This window comes from Oncorhynchus masou, chromosome 20 (genome assembly GCF_036934945.1).
Source record: "Oncorhynchus masou masou isolate Uvic2021 chromosome 20, UVic_Omas_1.1, whole genome shotgun sequence".
Classification (NCBI taxonomy): domain Eukaryota; kingdom Metazoa; phylum Chordata; class Actinopteri; order Salmoniformes; family Salmonidae; genus Oncorhynchus; species Oncorhynchus masou.
In genome coordinates, this window is record NC_088231.1 from 22,769,972 (window position 1) to 22,790,107 (window position 20,136).

The 20,136-nt window shown below is 42.8% G+C and overlaps 1 protein-coding gene across 1 annotated transcript; it reads right to left on the minus strand.

The window, feature by feature from the left end:
• Positions 1-4,439: 4,439 nt before the first annotated feature.
• On the minus strand, positions 4,440-14,250 carry LOC135507179 (C-type lectin domain family 4 member M-like). Its single transcript, XM_064926765.1, has 7 exons — positions 14,198-14,250; positions 9,609-9,684; positions 9,390-9,491; positions 8,344-9,303; positions 6,064-6,203; positions 5,876-5,985; positions 4,440-5,108 (listed from the first exon to the last, which is right to left on the minus strand). Exons 1-7 carry the CDS (start codon positions 14,216-14,218, stop codon positions 4,976-4,978), a joined length of 1,542 nt encoding a protein of 513 aa, XP_064782837.1. The 5' UTR covers positions 14,219-14,250; the 3' UTR covers positions 4,440-4,975.
• Between the last annotated feature and the right edge of the window lie 5,886 nt (positions 14,251-20,136).

Below are 20,136 nucleotides of genomic sequence, written 5' to 3' on the forward strand. Positions count from 1 at the left end.
ATGCTGTGGCTGTACAGTAACATGCTATACATGACGTCAGAGCTCAAAGTCTCCGCCTCCCAGTTCTGTATTGGCTTTGACAGACAGCTGTTCTGAAAGTGACCATTGCAAGCCACAAGAAGTTGACTCCATCCCTTTCACTCATTGGGAAACCTTGAAAAAATGTTGTTGTCCAAGTGACAGAAATGCTGTAAATTAAGGGCATTCAATGTATTTTGAAAGATGGGGCATTGAGGATTATAATAAATAATACATTTATGTCATACAAGAGTCCAAATCTGTACTTTACATTTCCTCATCATAAACTCATGTAATAAACAGTGTCAAAGTTTATGATCACTATGTTTGATGTACAGTTACAAGATGACATGGAGTTATATCCTGGGTTGTCTTGAACGGAATGAGACTGTTTGTTGTATTGTGAAGAACATTTGCAGCAAACCACGCATTGTACAGTATGAGCACCAAAATGACCAGCTGCTTGCCTGAATTGCCTTGTGAAAGCCTAACACCGTAAAATCGTATTTTATAATTTAGCTAGTCATGTTGGAAATGAACACGCTTTAAAATGATGCCAACCTGACCCAGATTGAAATTCATTGGACTGTTTTTGGATCGCGTAAACAACAACAGTAATTGTGAGATGGCGGGGATGCTGGATTGTGTTCCAAACAAAACAACTGCACATTTACATTTGCTTGCTCTAGTTCCTCAGTTGCACAGCTAGGAGAGCTCAAAATAGCACCTTTATAGTTGAAGACTCTTCTTTCAGTCATAAACGTGTATTGAAATAACTTGGGATCTGTGCACACTTTGGAGAGGTGTGTGGCCACTTGGACACACCAGTTAGACCATTCACTCAAAGTACATTTATGTTGCACCTACCCCAGATTTTCCAATAATATTTGTGTTGTTTATTGAATGTATCAACAGTATTTACAGAAGTCGTTATCAACATGCAGGGAGAAGTACAATAAATATGTAAAATGCACATCAAATCAACTGTGTAATGTTTGGATTCTGTCTTGCCAGGTGAACTGGCAAGACAGGTTCTCAGGTTCTCACCTTTAGTTTAATAACTTCCCATAATCTCCAACCTTCTCCCTTGTGATTGCTACCATGGTTATGTATATGCTTTCCATATTTCCATGTATATATCAATGACGTCGCTTTTGCTGCGGGTGATTCCCTGATTCACCTCTACGCAGACGACACCATTCTGTATACATCTGGCCCTTCTTTAGACACTGTGTTAACTAACCTCCAGACGAGCTTCAATGCCATACAACACTCCTTCCGTGGCCTCCAACTGCTCTTAAATGCTAGTAAAAACTAAATGCATGCTCACTACTCTGGACGGTACCTATATAGAATGTGGACAATTACAAATACCTAGGTGTCTGACTAGACTGTAAACTCTCCTTCCAGACTCATATAAAGCATCTCCAATCCAAAATAAAATCTAGAATCGGCTTCCTATTTCACAGCACAGCGTCCTTCACTCACACTGCCAAACATACCCCCGTAAAACTGACGATCCTACCGATCCTCGTCTTCGGCGATGCCATTCACAAAATAGCCTTCAACACTCTACTCAGCAAACTGGATGCAGTCTATCACAGTGCCATCCATTTTGTCACCAAGCCCCATATACCACCCATCACTGCGACCTGTATACTCTCGTTGGCTGGCCCTCGCTTCATATTCGTCGCCAAACCCACTGGCTCCAGGTCATCTATAAGTCTTTGCTAGGTAAAGCTCTGCCTTATCTCAGCTCACTGGTCACCATAACAACACCCACCCGTAGCACGCGCTCCAGCAGGTATATCTCACTGGTCATCCCCAAAGCCAACACCCCCTTTGGTCGCCTTTCCATCCAGTTCTCTGCTGCCAATGACTGGAAGGAATTGCAATAAGCACTGAAGCTGGAGACTTATATCTCCCTCACTAACTTTAAGCATCAGCTGTCTGAGCAGCTCACAGATCCCTGCACCTGTACACAGCCCATCTGTAAATAGCCCATCCAACTACCTACCTCATCCCTACCTAACTCCATATTCCATATTGTTTTTATTGACTTTTTTTGCTCTTTTGCTCCCCAGTATTTCTACTTGCACATCATCTGCTCATCTATCACTCCAGTGTTAATTTGCTAAATTGTAATTACTTCACTACTATGGCCTCCATGCACCAGCTGCACCCACCTCTTGACAAACGTACGTGATTTTACTTCTGTTTCTCAAAACAACTGAGCTTTAGCCAACTATATAATACAAAAAAAAAGATAATAATAAAAAAAAGAGTCTGTTTTGTCCTGCATTTAAGTGTGGTAAGGGCAACTTGGTTGCTGATTGTGTTTCAAAGGTGGGTAGTCAATACGTTTTGTGTTTAGTCAGTGTGTAAGTTATAAGATTATGAGAAAAAAAGTGTCTGTTTTGTCGTTAAGTGTTGACAGCCAGTAGACAACATGTTTATATTGAAGGAGGCTACGCATTTAAGTTGATCATATTATTTCTATCTCTACTTTGTACATTCTTCCACAGCAAATCTACCATTCCAGTGTTTCACTTGCAATATTATATTTACTTTGCCACCATGGATTTTTTTAAATATATATATATATTTTTGCCTTCACCTCCCTTATCTCACCTCACTTGCTCACATTGTATATGGACGTATTATTCTATTGTATTATTGACTGTATGTTTGTTTTACTCCATGTGTAATTCTTTGTTGTTGTATGTGTCGAACTGCTTTGCTTTATTATCTTGGCCAGGTCACAGTTGTAAATGAGAACTTGTTCTCAACTAGCCTAGCTGGTTAAATAAAGGTGAAATAAAAAATAGGAACGTTCAGATAGAAATACTGTCGAAGAAATATCTGACATGTAGAATAAGGAATAATGTCTGCTTTATTACTTTCTATCTGCTACTTTTGTCTGGCTTCTGAATGTGGCCAGAGGCTCTTTCACTATAGTCTCCCTCTCCTTGTCTCCTCCCCTACATCTGCACTGATTGGCTTCACAGGTGAAAACAATATGATGGAAGGAAGCTCATCATTAGACTGGTTTAACTTTCACCTGGTCAGCTCTTTCAGATCAGTGAAGGAGAGGACAGACGAGAAGAGTGATTTTTAGACGACTGAGAAAGAGCCCTAGTGTATGGGGTTAGTGTAGTGTATTGGGTTCTTGTTGTGTAGTGTTGAATTAGCACAGGCTGTAGCTCCTCTAGGCCGGTCATACATGGTCACATGGAATGGATGTTTATTGGTGGAACCTGAAGTGTGGAGGACGGGCTTGTAATGACTGGTGAAGAATTAATGGAATGGTATCAAATACATCAAACATATGGTTTCTATGTGTTTGATGCCATTCTATTTGCTCTGTTCCAGACATCATTACAAGCCGTCCTCCTCAGCAGCTTCCAATTGTTTATACGCTTTCAGATTAATCTCATGCATTCTGTCAATCACACACACAAAACCCTGCCTAACCCTGCCAAAACCCTGCCAAAACCCTGCCAAAACCCTGCCTAACCCTGCCAAAACCCTGCCTAACCCTGCCAAAACCCTGCCTAACCCTGCCAAAACCCTGCCTAACCCTGCCAAAACTCTGCCTAACCCTGCCAAAACTCTGCCTAACCCTGCCAAAACCCTGCCTAACCCTGCCAAAACCCTGCCTAACCCTGCCAAAACCCTGCCTAACCCTGCCTAACCCTGCCAAAACCCTACCTAACCCTGCCAAAACCCTGCCATAACCCTGCCAAAACCCTGCCTAACCCTGCCAAAACTATGCCTAACCCTGCCAAAACCCTGCCTAACCCTGCCAAAACCCTATCTAACCCTGCCAATGCCACTTACTATGTTTACATACCATACATTACGTATCTCATATGTATATACTGTACTCTATACCATCTCATGCATCTTGCCTATGCCGCTCTGTACCATCACTCATTCATATATCTTTATGTACATTTTCTTTATCCCCTTACACTGTGTATAAGACAGTAGTTTTGGAATTGTTAGGTTAGATTACTCGTTGGTTATTACTGCATTGTCGGAACTAGAAGCACAAGCATTTCGCTACACTCGCATTAACATCAACTAACCATGTGACAAATACAGTTGATTTGAAGGCTGTCTCTCTGATAACTGGAGGTCATTGCACCTGTCATACTGTAGTCAGTGATTAGTCCCATTTGTTAGTTTAGTAACACAACCATAGACACTGCTTTGATAACTAATGGTTATGATCCAACCCTTCAATCTGGTGTTGTCACCACAAACAGGAAGTGAACATGATATGAGTTCGAATGAAAACATTAACATTCACTCTCTATCCTAAAGAGACAGAGGAGTCTTGTTCTTCTAGAATCCATGTTAATATTAGATAAAGTATAGAACAGATTAGAGTGAACAAAAATGTACTAGACAAGAAATGTCTTTAATCTAGATTAAATTATTTATTGAATAAGCAGGAAGTACACGTTGTTTAAGTACGGAATGATAAAAGCACAAGAAGCAGACATACTGTACAACTAATAAACATATACAGTCATTTTAAATGTATTTAGAAATGTAGAACTTAACAGTAATTGATTGATAGTGGCTATTGAATGATATCTATATTCTACACCATTGTTTGACATATGAATAAATGATTGTGTAGCAGACACGAGTCGGTCATGATTGGTTACTCATAGTCATGTGATGAGGTAACCCTGCCTGCAACTTCAAAATCAGTGTCAGCTCTCGGCCCGAAAGGGAATTTCCTCTGTCTAATAAAGGTGTCGTTTCTCTCGTGGGAGACTCTTGTTCAGGTCCTGTATGTTGGTGTGTCTGAATGTGTGCATGTGTTTCTCTCCGACCTGTAGTTCAGAGTACCATTCTATCAAATCACACCAGTCTTCAGACCATCATTAACATACAGTAGAGTTCATTAATCAGCAGTGCAGAGAAAGTACCTAAGAGAAGCCTATTTCTCACAGATCCACTGTTGTGAAGAGGAACAATTAAAACTCCACCATTGTCCATGGCCTGATGACATGTGATGGATGAATGCACAATTCTGGAGTGTACCACCATTAGGATGTTCAATCCTCCAATACCTGCAGAAGAAACAACACAGAGTTAGACTGGTCATCTTCTCAGAACCTAGAGTATGAATAACACAGAGAATCAGTCCTACTCCTTCCACTGTGGTCAGTGTTATTATAGAGCAGTAGTCTCTTACCTTGAGGTGGTCAGTGTTATTAGATCAGTAGTCTCTTACCTTGGGGTTGTCAGTGTTATTATAGAGCTGTAGTCTCTTACCTTGGGGTGGTCAGTGTTATTAGAGCTGTAGTCTCTTACCTTGGGGTGGTCAGTGTTATTAGAGCAGTAGTCTCTTACCTTGGGGTGGTCAGTGTTATTAGAGCTGTAGTCTCTTACCTTGGGATGGTCAGTGTTATTATAGAGCTGTAGTCTCTTACCTTGGGATGGTCAGTGTTATTATAGAGCTGTAGTCTCTTACCTTGGGGTGGTCAGTGTTATTATAGAGCAGTAGTCTCTTACCTTGGGGTAGTCAGTGTTATTAGAGCAGTAGTCTCTTACCTTGGGGTGGTCAGTGTTATTAGAGCAGTAGTCTCTTACCTTGGGATGGTCAGTGTTATTATAGAGCTGTAGTCTCTTACCTTGGGATGGTCAGTGTTATTATAGAGCAGTAGTCTCTTACCTTGCGGTGGTCAGTGTTATTATAGAGCAGTAGTCTCTTACCTTGGGGTGGTCAGTGTTATTATAGAGCAGTAGTCTCTTACCTTGGGGTGGTCAGTGTTATTATAGAGCAGTAGTCTCTTACCTTGGGGAGGTCAGTGTTATTAGATCAGTAGTCTCTTACCTTGCTGTGGTCAGTGGGGTGCCGTCCACCCATTTCCAGGTCCCCTCAGTAACAGAATCAGTCAGACCAATCCAGGCAAAAAGGACTGATTCAAACCCATTGATGAATGTCTGTTGTTGAGGAACAGAAAAAGCATTGTTACTAAGACATGATGGACTAATAAATAAATCTCTCTCTCTGTCTCTCACCTGTTCCTCTTCCCTGTTAATGATCACCAGATCTGCTCCTCTCTCCAGACAGTCCTGTCTACTCTCCTCCCAGGATTTCTTCTCAGTAGAGAGGTAGTAACAGCTGCAGCCAAACCTTCTCCATCCTTCAGGACAGGACCCTAGAAGTTTCACATTTACCATATGTGTTACTTGAATGTTATTTAAAATCAAAAGAGCATTCCTCAGATAAAGTTAATGAACCCTTCCAATGAGCTGATTGAGATTCTGCCCTTCATCAGGAAGGTTTTACACTGAACAAAATTATAAACGCAACATGAATGCATTTCAAAGATTTTACTTAGTTACAGTTCATAAAAGGAAATCAGTCTACTGAAATACATTTTTTAGGCCCTAATGTACGGATGTCACATGACTGGGAATACAGACACGCATCTGTTGGTCGCAGATATCTTAAATAAAAGGTAGGGGTGTGGATCAGACAACCATCATTTGTCTCCTTCACATAGAGTTGATCAGGCTGTTGATTGTGGCCTGTGGAATGTTGTCCCACTCCACTTCAATGGCTGTGCAAAGTTGCTGGATATTGGCGGGAACTGGAACACACTGTCGTACATGTCAATTCAGAGCATCACAGACATGCTCAATGGGTGACATGTCTGGTGACTTTTCAGGACATGGAAGAACTGGGACATTTTCATCTTCCAGGAAATGTGTACAGATCCTTGCTACATGCAGATGAGCTTCCCTGAGACGATTTCTGACAGTTTGCACTGAAATTCTTGTTGCGCAAACCCAGTTTCATCAGCTGTCCGGGTGGCAGGTGAAGGAGTCAGATGTGGAGGTCCTGAGCTGGCGTGGTTACACGTGGTCTGCGGTTGTGAGGCCGGTCGGACGTAATGCCAAATTCTCTAAAACGAAGTTGGAGCAGGCTTAATGTAGAGAAATTAACATAAAAATATCTGACAACAGGTCGGGTCGACATTCTTGGAGTCATCATGCAAACTGCATGCTTCCTCAAAACTTTGAGTCATAGACGGCATTGTGTTGTGGACAGAACTACACATTTTAGAGTGGCCTCTTACTATCCCCAGCACAAGGTGCACCTGTGTAATCATCATGCTGTTTAATCAGTTTCTTGATATGCCACACCTGTCAGGTCGATGGATTATCTTGGCAAAAGAGATAAGCTCACTAACAGAGACGTAAACAAATCTGTGCACAACATTTGAGCTTTGGAACATGCATATGGAACATTTCTGATATATTTTATTTCAGCTCATGAAACATGGGACCAACACTTTACATGTTGCCTTTATATTTTTGTTCAGTGACACTTTCAAGTTAAACATAACTTTACAACTATTATTTATTCACACATTCAATAAGTAAGTAGCTTTGCATGAGCCTTGTCTTGTGAGAGGTCAGAACAGCTCATATGATCCATGCTCCTCTTTCTGTAGAGGCAGCTTGATGAGAGAGCTTGTGAGAGGTCAGAACATCTCATAGGATCTATGCTCCTGTTTCTGTAGAGGCAGCTTGATGAGAGAGCTTGTGAGAGGTCAGAACATCTCATAGGATCTATGCTCCTGTTTCTGTAGAGGCAGCTTGATGAGAGAGCTTGTGAGAGGTCAGAACATCTCATAGGATCTATGCTCCTGTTTCTGTAGAGGCAGCTTGATGAGAGAGCTTGTGAGAGGTCAGAACAGCTCATAGGATCTATGCTCCTCTTTCTGTAGAGGCAGCTTGATGAGAGAGCTTGTGAGAGGTCAGAACAGCTCATAGGATCTATGCTCCTCTTTCTGTAGAGGCAGCTTGATGAGAGAGCTTGTGAGAGGTCAGAACAGCTCATAGGATCTATGCTCCTGTTTCTGTAGAGGCAGCTTGATGAGAGAGCTTGTGAGAGGTCAGAACAGCTCATATGATCTATGCTCCTGTTTCTGTAGAGGCAGCTTGATGTACAAGTCAAAACTTCCAATGTATCTGACATCTCTAGTCTCTTCTAGAATTACTAATTATAAAACTGGGTCAATGTATTACATTACACTTCAGATCCCCACAGTTTCTACACAGATCAGAACATGCCCCTTCAGTGGTGATGCACCTTACATGTGGAACAATTTACAAAAAACTATTAGAATGGATGTTTGCTGCTCCCTGCACAATGAAAAAAAATAGATTTCTGATCTTTTAAATGTTAATTGTGATTGTTTTCTTCAGGCATCTTGTCTGTGTAGTTGTGCACATGTTTTTATTTTGTTGTATTGAAAACAGGGCTCTACTGCAAATGACTGTCCTTACCTGTGATATTACAGTTCAGCCTGTCCCTCTGCTTCTGTAGCTGGTCACGCTCCATAGTTCTATTCTCCACACTCTTCTTCAACTTGTCCATTTCAGTGGTTGTTGTATTTAGATGATTCTGTAACTGGTCTCTCTCCATGGTCCTGTTATTTAGACTATTCTGCAACTGGTCTCTCTCCTGAGTTATTGTGGTGAGAGTATTCCGCAACTGGTCTCTGTCCTTAGTTTTGGTATTAAGACTATTCTGTAGCTGGTCTCTCTCTGTGGTCCTGGTATTTAGGCTATTCTGTAGCTGGTCTCTCTCTGTGGTCCTGGTATTTAGGCTATTCTGTAACTGGTCTCTCTCTGTGGTCCTGGTATTTAGGCTACTCTGTAGCTGGTCTCTCTCTGTGGTCCTGGTATTTAGGCTACTCTGTAGCTGGTCTCTCTCTGTGGTCCTGGTATTTAGGCTATTCTGTAGCTGGTCTCTCTCTGTGGTCCTGGTATTTAGGCTACTCTGTAGCTGGTTTCTCTCCTTTGTTTTTGTATTAAGACTATTCTGCAGTTGATCTCTTTCCTGAGTTATTGTGTTGAGAGTATTCTGCAACTGGTCTTTCTCCTTAGTTTTGGTTGCGAGACTATTCTGTAGCTGGTCTCTCTTTTTAGTCAGGGTGTTGTAACTGCTCTGTAGCTCGTCTCTCTCTTCAGTCAGGGTGTTGTAACTGGTCTGTAGCTCGTCTCTCTCTTTAGTCAGGGTGTTGTGACTGGTCTGTAGCTGGTCTCTCTCTTTAGTCAGGGTGTTGTAACTGGTCTGTGGCTGGTCTCTCTCTTTAGTCAGGGTGTTGTAACTGGTCTGTAGCTGTTGTCCCTCTTTAGTCAAGTTATTATAACTGGTTGGTTGCTGATCTCCTTCTTTAGTCAGAAGGCTGTAACTGGTCTGTTCGTCTCTTTCTGTTGAGTAGTGATGATCAATGACACCATCTTTAAAATGGAAAATGATATACATATGTTTAACTATTACACCACTGAAGGTTACAAATATTTATGTCAAAACATTCTAAACTTACAGTAGACAAACAGGCCTATGATCCCAGCCAATAGAAGAACACACAGCAGCCCCAGACACACTGCAGCAAGTCCAGAAGGTCTCTTCCACCACTGAAAATTATCTGAATCACAGGGAATGATCATGTAAGGTCTTTGAACTCTCTCTGGTAATGTTCAAATATTTATATTATCCAGGATTGTAAGGAACAAAAGCTGTGTGTTTGTACTTGAATTGATACCTGAAAATGAAACACTGGGCTTGTTGGGAGACGTGTCATCATCAATATCCATGGTCTGCATTGTTGTATTCTCCACCTGTGTTTGTATAGATTGACTCTTACATTTCTAGAAGTTAAATGCTATATTTTCCTCTGTTACTTCTGCTCTAGTATACAGTGCCTTGCGAAAGTATTCGGCCCCCTTGAACTTTGTGACCTTTTGCCACATTTCAGGCTTCAAACATAAAGATATAAAACTGTATTTTTTGTGAAGAATCAACAACAAGTGGGACACAATCATGAAGTGGAACGACATTTATTGGATATTTCAAACTTTTTTAACAAATCAAAAACTGAAAAATTGGGCGTGCAAAATTATTCAGCCCCTTTACTTTCAGTGCAGCAAACTCTCTCCAGAAGTTCAGTGAGGATCTCTGAATGATCCAATGTTGACCTAAATGACTAATGATGATAAATACAATCCACCTGTGTGTAATCAAGTCTCCGTATAAATGCACCTGCACTGTGATAGTCTCAGAGGTCCGTTAAAAGCGCAGAGAGCATCATGAAGAACAAGGAACACACCAGGCAGGTCCGAGATACTGTTGTGAAGAAGTTTAAAGCCGGATTTGGATACAAAAAGATTTCCCAAGCTTTAAACATCCCAAGGAGCACTGTGCAAGCGATAATATTGAAATGGAAGGAGTATCAGACCACTGCAAATCCACCAAGACCTGGCCGTCCCTCTAAACTTTCAGCTCATACAAGGAGAAGACTGATCAGAGATGCAGCCAAGAGGCCCATGATCACTCTGGATGAACTGCAGAGATCTACAGCTGAGGTGGGAGACTCTGTCCATAGGACAACAATCAGTCGTATATTGCACAAATTTGGCCTTTATGGAAGAGTGGCAAGAAGAAAACCATTTCTTAAAGATATCCATAAAAAGTGTTGTTTAAAGTTTGCCACAAGCCACCTGGGAGACACACCAAACATGTGGAAGAAGGTGCTCTGGTCAGATGAAACCAAAATTGAACTTTTTGGCAACAATGCAAAATGTTATGTTTGGCGTAAAAGCAACACAGCTCATCACACTGAACACACCATCCCCACTGTCAAACATGGTGGTGGCAGCATCATGGTTTGGGACGGCTTTTCTTCGGCAGGGACAGGGAAGATGGTTAAAATTGATGGGGAAGATGGATGGAGCCAAATACAGGACCATTCTGGAAGAAAACCTGATGGAGTCTGCAAAAGACCTGAGACTGGGACGGAGATTTGTCTTCCAACAAGACAATGATCCAAAACATAAAGCAAAATCTACAATGGAATGGTTCTAAAATAAACATATCCAGGTGTTAGAATGGCCAAGTCAAAGTCCAGACCTGAATCCAATTGAGAATCTGTGGAAAGAACTGAAAACTGCTGTTCACAAATGCTCTCCATCCAACCCCACTGAGCTCGAGCTGTTTTGCAAGGAGGAATGGGAAAAAATGTCAGTCTCTCGATGTGCAAAACTGATAGAGACATACCCCAAGCGACTTACAGCTGTAATCGCAGCAAAAGGTAGCGCTACAAAGTATTAACTTAAGGGCGCTGAATAATTTTGCATGCCCAATATTTCAGTTTTTGATTTGTTAAAAAAGTTTGAAATATCCAATAAATGTCGTTCCAATTCATGATTGTGTCCCACTTGTTGTTGATTCTTCACAAAAAAATACAGTTTTATATCTTTATGTTTGAAGCCTGAAATGTGGCAAAAGGTCGCAAAGTTCAAGAGGGCCGAATACTTTCGCAAGACACTGTAGGTTTGTAACTGTGCCTTATGTGTCGTCAAGGCAAATACTTGAGGTCACCTGACTTAAACAGTACAAAGGAAACAGTAGGATAATCCCAATCTCTACCCAACTAGTGACACATACACGTTGGTCGAGCTCAAACAAGCACACTTCAGTACTTGACATACAGTGCATTCAGAAAGTATTCAGACCCCTTGACTTTTTCCACATTTTGTTACGTTACTGCCTATAATCGTATAATGGTTTTATAAAAGACAATCCTCAGCGATCTACATAAAATACCCCATAATGACAAGTATAAACATGTTTTTGATTTTTTTGCAAATGTATTAAAAATAAAAAACAAATACATAATTTCTTATTGTATAATGATTTGTATTTTCTTTAAATCCTCATCGATCTACAAAAAATACCCCATAATGACAAGTATAAACATGTTTTGGGATTTTTTTGCAAATGTATTAACTTCTTGGAACTCTAGGGGCGCAATTTCATTTTTGGATGAAAAACGTTCCCATTTTAAACAAGATATTTTGTCACAAAAAGATGCTCGACTATGCATATAATTGCTACTGTTCGAAAGAAAACACTCTGACGTGTCCAGAAATACAAAGATCTTCTCTGTGCGTGCCCTTTAACGTGAGCTTCAGGCAAAACCAAGATGAGATGGCATCCAGGAAATGACAAGGATTTTTGAGGCTCTGTTTGTCATGATCTCCTTATATGGCTGTGAACGCAAGAGGAATGAATCAACCCTCTCTGTCGTTTCCCCAAGGTGTCTGCAGCATTGTGACGTATTTGTAGGCAGATCATTGGAAGATTGACCATAAGAGACCACATTTACCACGTGTCCGCCCGGTGTCCTGCGCCGAAATTGGTGCGCAAAAGTCACCTGCCAGTATTTTTCCAAGGAATACAGAGAGGAAAGCAAGCTTCCACGAACTACATGTCAATGAAGAGATATGTGAAAAAACACCTTGAGGACTGATTCCAAACAACGTTTGCCATGTTTCGGTCGATATTATGTAGTTAATCCGGAAAAGTTTTACGTTGTAGGTGACTGCATTTCGGTTCGTTTCAGTAGCCAGGCGCAATGTAGAAAACGGAACGATTTCTCCTACACACAGACGCTTTCAGGAAACACTGCGCATTTGGTATGTGACTGAGAGCCTCCTCATTGAAAACATCAGAAGCTCTTCAAAGGTAAATGATTTTATTTATTTGGTTATCTGGCTTTTGTGAAAATGTTGCGTGCTACATGCTACACAAAATGCTATGCTAGCTTTGCATACTCTTACACAAATTAGTCCATTTCTATGGTTCAAAAGCATATTTTGAAAATCTGAGATGACAGTGTTGTTAAGAAAAGGCTAAGCTTGAGAGCAAACGCATTATTTTAATTTTATTTGCGATTTCCAGAAATCGTTAACGTTGCGTTATGCTAATGAGCCTGAGGCTTTAGTCACGATCCCGGATCCGGGATGGGGAGTTTCAAGATTAAAAATCAGAAATATATTATATGCATAAGTATTCAGACCATTATATGGTCTGTCTATACAAGGTCCCACAGTTGACATTGCATGTCAGAGTGAAAACCAAGCCACGATGTCAAAGGAATTGTCCGTAAAGCTCCGAGACAGGATTGTGTCGAGGTACATATCTGGGGAAGGGTACCAAAAAAGGAAGGTCCCCAAGAACACAGTGGCCTCCATCATTCTTAAATTGAAATAGTTTGGATCCACCAAGACTCTTCCTAAAGATGGCCGCCCGGCCAAACTGAGCAATCGGAGGAGAAGGCCCTTGGTCAGGGAGGTGATCAAGAACCCAATGGTCACTCGGACAGAGTTCCTCTGTGGAGATGGGAGAACCTTCCAGAAGGACAACCAACTCTGCAGCACTACACCAATTAGGACTTTATGGTGGAGTGGCCAGACAGATGGTAGAAAAAGGCACATAACAGCCCACTTGGAGGTTGCCAAGAGGCACCTAAAGGACTCTCAGACAATGAGAAACAAGAGGCTCTGGTCTGAAGAAAGCAAGATTGAACACTTTGGCCTGAATGCCAAGTGTCAAGTTTGAAGGAAACCTGGCACCATCCCTACGGTGAATCATGGTGGTGGCAGCATCATACTATGGGGATGTTTTTCAGCAGCAGGGACTGGGAGATCAGTCAGGATCGAGGGAAAGATGAACGGAGCAAAGTACAGAGCACTGAGAACCTTCCAACAGGACAATGACCCTAAGCACACAGCCAAGACAACTTAGGAGTGGCTTCGGGACAAGTCTCTGAATGTCCTTGAGTTGCCCAATCAGAGCAGGTGTGCCAAGCTCGTAGCGACATTCCCAAGAAGACTCAATGCTGTAATCGCTGCAATAGGAGCTTCAACAAAGTACTGAGTAAAAGGTCTGAATACTTATGTCAATGTAATATTTACGTTTTTTTTTTCATTATGTTTTTTTTTTGTGTAGATTGATGAGAGGAAAACAACAATTTAATGCATTTCAGAATAAGGCTGTAATGTAACAAAATGTGGAAAAAGTCAAAGGGTCTGAATACTTTCCGAATGTATTGTAGATATGTACTTTGTCCTGTTTACTGTTCACCTGCTTAGTCTCCCAGAGACACTAACATATTACATAAGAATCAGACAATAAACACACCTCATAAAATGATCATATCTGGTGAAATAGAGAAATACAATCTTACCACAGTCTTTGAGAGTTGAAAACAGATGCATACAAATATGTTAAATGAATGAGCATCAATGTAAGATTGGAATAACGTGTTTTTTATAGTCTGAGAGACCCCACCTTTCGTGTCAACATCAGCATATCCTTTAAATTATTTGTCCAAACAATTATGAACTAATATACCACTAGGTGGTAGGTTCAGACACAAGGTAACATGTGGTTAACAGGCAGTAAGTGAAGCTCATGTCAAACTGAAAGTTCAAGCTACAGAATGCTGCATGGAAGTGTTTCATTTCCCCTCTCTCTCAAGCACATGAGCTATAGGGGTCAAAGGTATACTGTAGGTTCAAATGAATGGTTGAATGTTCAGCTACTCCAACATTCTAAAGCTTAGAAAACTTGGAAGGCTGAATGTGTCTATATCTTATTTAAAGCCCTGTCAACTGCCGTTTTATAAAAATGTTCAGTGTTCAAACTGGGTTCTGAACAGTCTAACCCTGTTTGAGTCCCGACCTTCAGTAACTCAGTCACTGGTTGTTGCACCCTGTTCAGGAGGAAGGTGCTAGAATGGTTTTAGTCAACAACAGATTCACCAAACTGTCCATGACAGGCCTAGCTGGCAACGTTAAACAATCCCCCTTCACTTTAAAGGATTTGGCATTCTGCAGTCAGCTGGCCTATTATAGACTAACAAGCAGGACTATAGTAAGATCCCTAGCAGGCCGATAGTTAGATCCCTAGCAGGCCTATTGTAGGATCTCTAGCAGGCCTATAGTTAGATCCCTAGCAGGCCTATTGTAGGATCCCTAGCAGGCCTATAGTAAGATCACTAGCTGGTCTATTGTAGGATCTCTAGCAGGCCTATAGTAGGATCCCTAGCTGGCCTATTGTAGGATCCCTAGCAGGCCTATAGTTAGATCCCTAGCAGGCCTATTGTAGGATCCCTAGCAGGCCTATAGTAGGATCCCTAGCTGGCCTATTGTAGGATCCCTAGCTGGCCTATTGTAAGATCCCTAGCAGGCCTATAGTAAGATCCCTAGCAGGCCTATAGTTAGATCCCTAGCAGGCCTATAGTTAGATCTCTAGCAGGCCTATAGTTAGATCCCTAGCAGGCCTATAGTTAGATCCCTAGCAGGCCTATAGTTAGATCCTAGCAGGCCTATAGTTAGATCCCTAGCTGGCCTATTGTAGGATCCCTAGCAGGCCTATAGTTAGATCCCTAGCAGGCCTATAGTTAGACCCCTAGCAGGCCTATAGTTAGATCCCTAGCTGGCCTATAGTAAGATCCCTAGCTGGTCTATAGTTAGATCCCTAGCAGGCCTATAGTTAGATCCCTAGCTGGCCTATAGTAAGATCCCTAGCAGGCCTATAGTTAGATCCCTAGCAGGCCTATAGTTAGATCCCTGGCTGGTCTATAGTTAGATCCCTAGCAGGCCTATTGTAGGATCTCTAGCAGGCCTATAGTTAGATCCCTAGCTGGTCTATAGTTAGATCCCTAGCAGGCCTATTGTAGGATCTCTAGCAGGCCTATAGTTAGATCCCTAGCAGGCATATAGTTAGATCCCTAGCAGGCCTATAGTTAGATCCCTAGCTGGCCTATAGTTAGATCCCTAGCAGGCCTATAGTTAGATCCCTAGCAGGCCTATTGTAGGATCTCTAGCAGGCCTATAGTTCGATCCCTAGCAGGCCTATAGTTAGATCCCTAGCAGGCCTATTGTAGGATCTCTAGCAGGCCTATAGTTAGATCCCTAGCAGGCCTATAGTTAGATCCCTAGCAGGCCTATAGTAACATCCCTAGCAGGCCTATAGTAACATCCCTAGCAGGCCTATAGTTAGATCCCTAGCAGGCCTATTGTAGGATCTCTAGCAGGCCTATAGTTAGATCCCTAGCAGGCCTATAGTTAGATCCCTAGCTGGTCTATAGTTAGATCCCTAGCAGGCCTATTGTAGGATCTCTAGCAGGCCTATAGTTAGATCCCTAGCAGGCCTATAGTTAGATCCCTAGCTGGTCTATAGTTAGATCCCTAGCAGGCCTATTGTAGGATCTCTAGCAGGCCTATAGTTAGATCCCTAGCAGGCCTATAGTTAGATCCCTAGCTGGTCTATAGTTAGATCCCTAGCAGGCCTATTGTAGGATCTCTAGCAGGCCTATAGTTAGATCCCTAGCAGGCCTATAGTTAGATCCCTAGCTGGTCTATAGTTAGATCCCTAGCTGGCCTATAGTTAGATCCCTGGCTGGTCTATAGTAAGATCCCTAGCTGGTCTATTGTAGGATCCCTAGCTGGTCTATTGTAGGATCCCTAGCTGGTCTATTATAGGATCCCTAGCTAGTCATTGTAGGATCCCTAGCTGGTCTATTATAGGTTCTTGCATTTCTAGGGAGTTTTTCCCAGCTGCCGTGCTTCTACACCTGCATTGCTTGCTGTTTGAGGTTTTAGGCTGGGTTTCTGTATAGCACTTTGTGACATCAGCTGACGTAAGACGGGCTTAATAAATACATTTGATTGATAACACAATAGTAATGATAAAGCATTATTAAGACAGGCCAAACAATAATGAACTGATGTACCACTGTCTGATAGGTTCAGATACATCATGTGACAGCAACAGAATGTGTGGTTGGTTGGAAACAGGAAGGAAATGTAACTAAAGTTCAGTCAAGCTCAAGTCCAACTGAAAGTTTAATTTTCAGACTGCTGCACAGAAGTGTTACACAACCCCCTCTTTCAAGCACAAATCCTGGGGTTATGAATGGTTGAAAATGCTGCTACTCCAAAATCCCCTAACGTTAGAAAACTTGAAAGACTCAATACCAAGATGTGTCTATACCGTACTTTCAAGTAAATATTTTGTGAAATAATGTGGTCTGTGTGAATGACAGTGCAGAGAATCTTCTTTGGTGAAATGAATCTAAACCTGGACTCAATGCAAAGCAAATGCAGATCTAGAGATGAACCATCTCAGGAAAACTGACCTGGGATCAACTCATCCCTGTCCACAAGACCTTATTCATTACGATCAAAAATGATAAACAGATCCTAGCTCAGCACACCTACACTGACACGTTTGATTAACATGGGCCCTGAATTTAGTCTGCTGATGCATCACTTTCTTTAGGTTTTACATACGTCTAAATATGTTACAAAAACTACAGAGAGAAAAGAGAGGAAAGTGAAAGATGAAAATATGAAAGTTTGGTGTGAGAAAAGGAGAAGTGGAGGAGCTGTGTCAGGGTTATGAGAAGGAATCCACCTAATACTCCACGGTGGTACCATGTGACTTCTTATAGTCCTATACAGTTTCTTGTAAACCACATGATCTTGGTTTACCTACAGTAGGCCCTACAAGGCCTTACAACAGGCGAGCTACCCAGTTAAAAACAAGCACTCAGCAGGCAGGTGGCTCTACAACAGGCTAACTACCTAGTTAGCAACAAGCACTCCACAGGCAGGTGGCTCTACAACAGGCTAGCTACCTAGTTAGCAAGAAGCACTCAGCAGGCAGGTGGCTCTACAACAGGCTAGCTTCCCAGTTAAAAACAAGCACTCAGCAGGCAGGTGGCTCTACAACAGGCTAGCTACCTAGTTAGCAAGAAAAAATCAGCAGGCAGGTGGCTCTACAACAGGCTAGCTACCTAGTTATCAACAAGCACTCAGCAGGCAGGTGGCTCTACAACAGGCTAGCTACCTAGTTATCAACAAGCACTGAACAGGCAGGTGCCTCTACAACAGGCTCGCTACCCAGATAGCAACAAGCACTCAGCAGGCAGGTGGCTCTACAACAGGCTAGCTACCCAGATAGCAACAAGCACTAAGCAGGCAGGTGCCTCTACAACAGGCTCGCTACCTAGTTATCAACAAGCACTGAACAGGCAGGTGCCTCTACAACAGGCTCGCTACCTAGTTATCAACAAGCACTGAACAGGCAGGTGGCTCTACAACAGGCTCGCTACCTAGTTATCAACAAGCACTGAACAGGCAGGTGGCTCTACAAAAGGCTCGCTACCTAGTTATCAACAAGCACTGAACAGGCAGGTGGCTCTACAAAGGCTAGCTACCCAGATAGCAATAAGCACTCAGCAAGCAGGTCCCTCTACAACAGGCTAGCTACCTAGTTATCAACAAGCACTGAACAGGCAGGTGGCTCTACAACAGGCTCGCTACCTAGTTATCAACAAGCACTGAACAGGCAGGTGGCTCTACAACAGGCTCGCTACCTAGTTATCAACAAGCACTGAACAGGCAGGTGGCTCTACAAAAGGCTCGCTACCTAATTATCAACAAGCACTGAACAGGCAGGTGGCTCTACAACAGGCTCGCTACCTAGTTATCAACAAGCACTGTACAGGCAGGTGGCTCTACAACAGGCTCGCTACCTAGTTATCAACAAGCACTGAACAGGCAGGTGGCTCTACAACAGGCTAGCTACCTCGTTATCAACAAGCACTGAACAGGCAGGTGGCTCTACAACAGGCTAGCTACCTCGTTATCAACAAGCACTGATCAGGCAGGTGGCTCTACAACAGGCGAGCTACCCAGATAGCAACAAGCACTCAGCAGGCAGGTGCCTCTACAACAGGCTCGCTACCTAGTTATCAACAAGCACTGAACAGGCAGGTGGCTCTACAACAGGCTAGCTACCTCGTTATCAACAAGCACTGAACAGGCAGGTGGCTCTACAACAGGCTAGCTACCCAGATAGCAACAAGCACTCAGCAGGCAGGTGCCTCTACAACAGGCTCGCTACCTAGTTATCAACAAGCACTGAACAGGCAGGTGGCTCTACAACAGGCTAGCTACCTCGTTATCAACAAGCACTGAACAGGCAGGTGGCTCTACCACAGGCTAGCTACCCAGATAGCAACAAGCACTCTGCAGGCAGGTGGCTCTACAACAGGCTAGCTACCCAGATAGCAACAAGCACTGAACAGGCAGGTGCCTCTACAACAGGCTACCTAGTTATCAACAAGCACTGAACAGGCAGGTGCCGCTACAACAGGCTAGCTACTCATTAATACTTCCGGCGCCGACAGAGATGGCCGCCTCGCTTCGCGTTCCTAGGAAACTCTGCAGTTTTTTTTTACATGTTATTTCTTACATTAGTACCCCAGGTCATCTTAGGTTTCATTACATACAGTCGAGAAGAACTACTGAATATAAGATCAGCGTCAACTCACCATCAGTACGACCAGGAATATGACTTTCGCGAAGCGGATCCTGTGTTCTACCTTCCACCCAGGACAACGGAATGGATCCCAGCCTGCGACCCAAAACAACAACGTCGTAAAAGAGGCAAACGAAGCGGTCTTCTGGTCAGGCTCCGGAGACGGGCACATCGCGCGCCACTCCCTAGCATTCTACTTGCCAATGTCCAGTCTCTTGACAACAAGGTTGATGAAATCCGAGCAAGGGTAGCATTCCAGAGGGACATCAGGGACTGTAACGTTCTTTGCTTCACGGAAACATGGCTCACTAGAGAGACGCTATCGGAGTCGGTGCAGCCAGCTGGTTTCTCCACGCATCTCGCCGACAGAAACAAACATCTTTCTGGTAAGAAGAGGGGCGGGGGCATATGCTTTATGGTTAACCAGATGTGGTGTGGTCACAACAACATACAGGAACTCAAGTCCTTCTGTTCACCTGATTTAGAATTCCTCACAATCAAATGTCGACCGCATTATCTACCAAGGGAATTCTCTTCGATTATAATCACAGCCGTATATATTCCCCCCCAAGCAGACACATTGATGGCTCTGAACAAACTTTATTTGACTCTTTGCAAACTCAAATCCACATATCCTGAGGCTGCATTCATTGTAGCTGGGGATTTTAACAAGGCTAATCTGAAAACAAGACTCCCTAAATTGTATCAACATATCGATTGCGCAACCAGGGCTGGTAAAACCTTGGATCATTGCTATTCTAACTTCCGCGATGCATATAAGGCCCTGCCCCGCCCTCCTTTCGGAAAAGCTGACCACGACTCCATTTTGTTGCTCCCTGCCTACAGACAAAAGCTAAAACAAGAAGCTCCCACGCTGAGGTCTGTTCAACACTGGT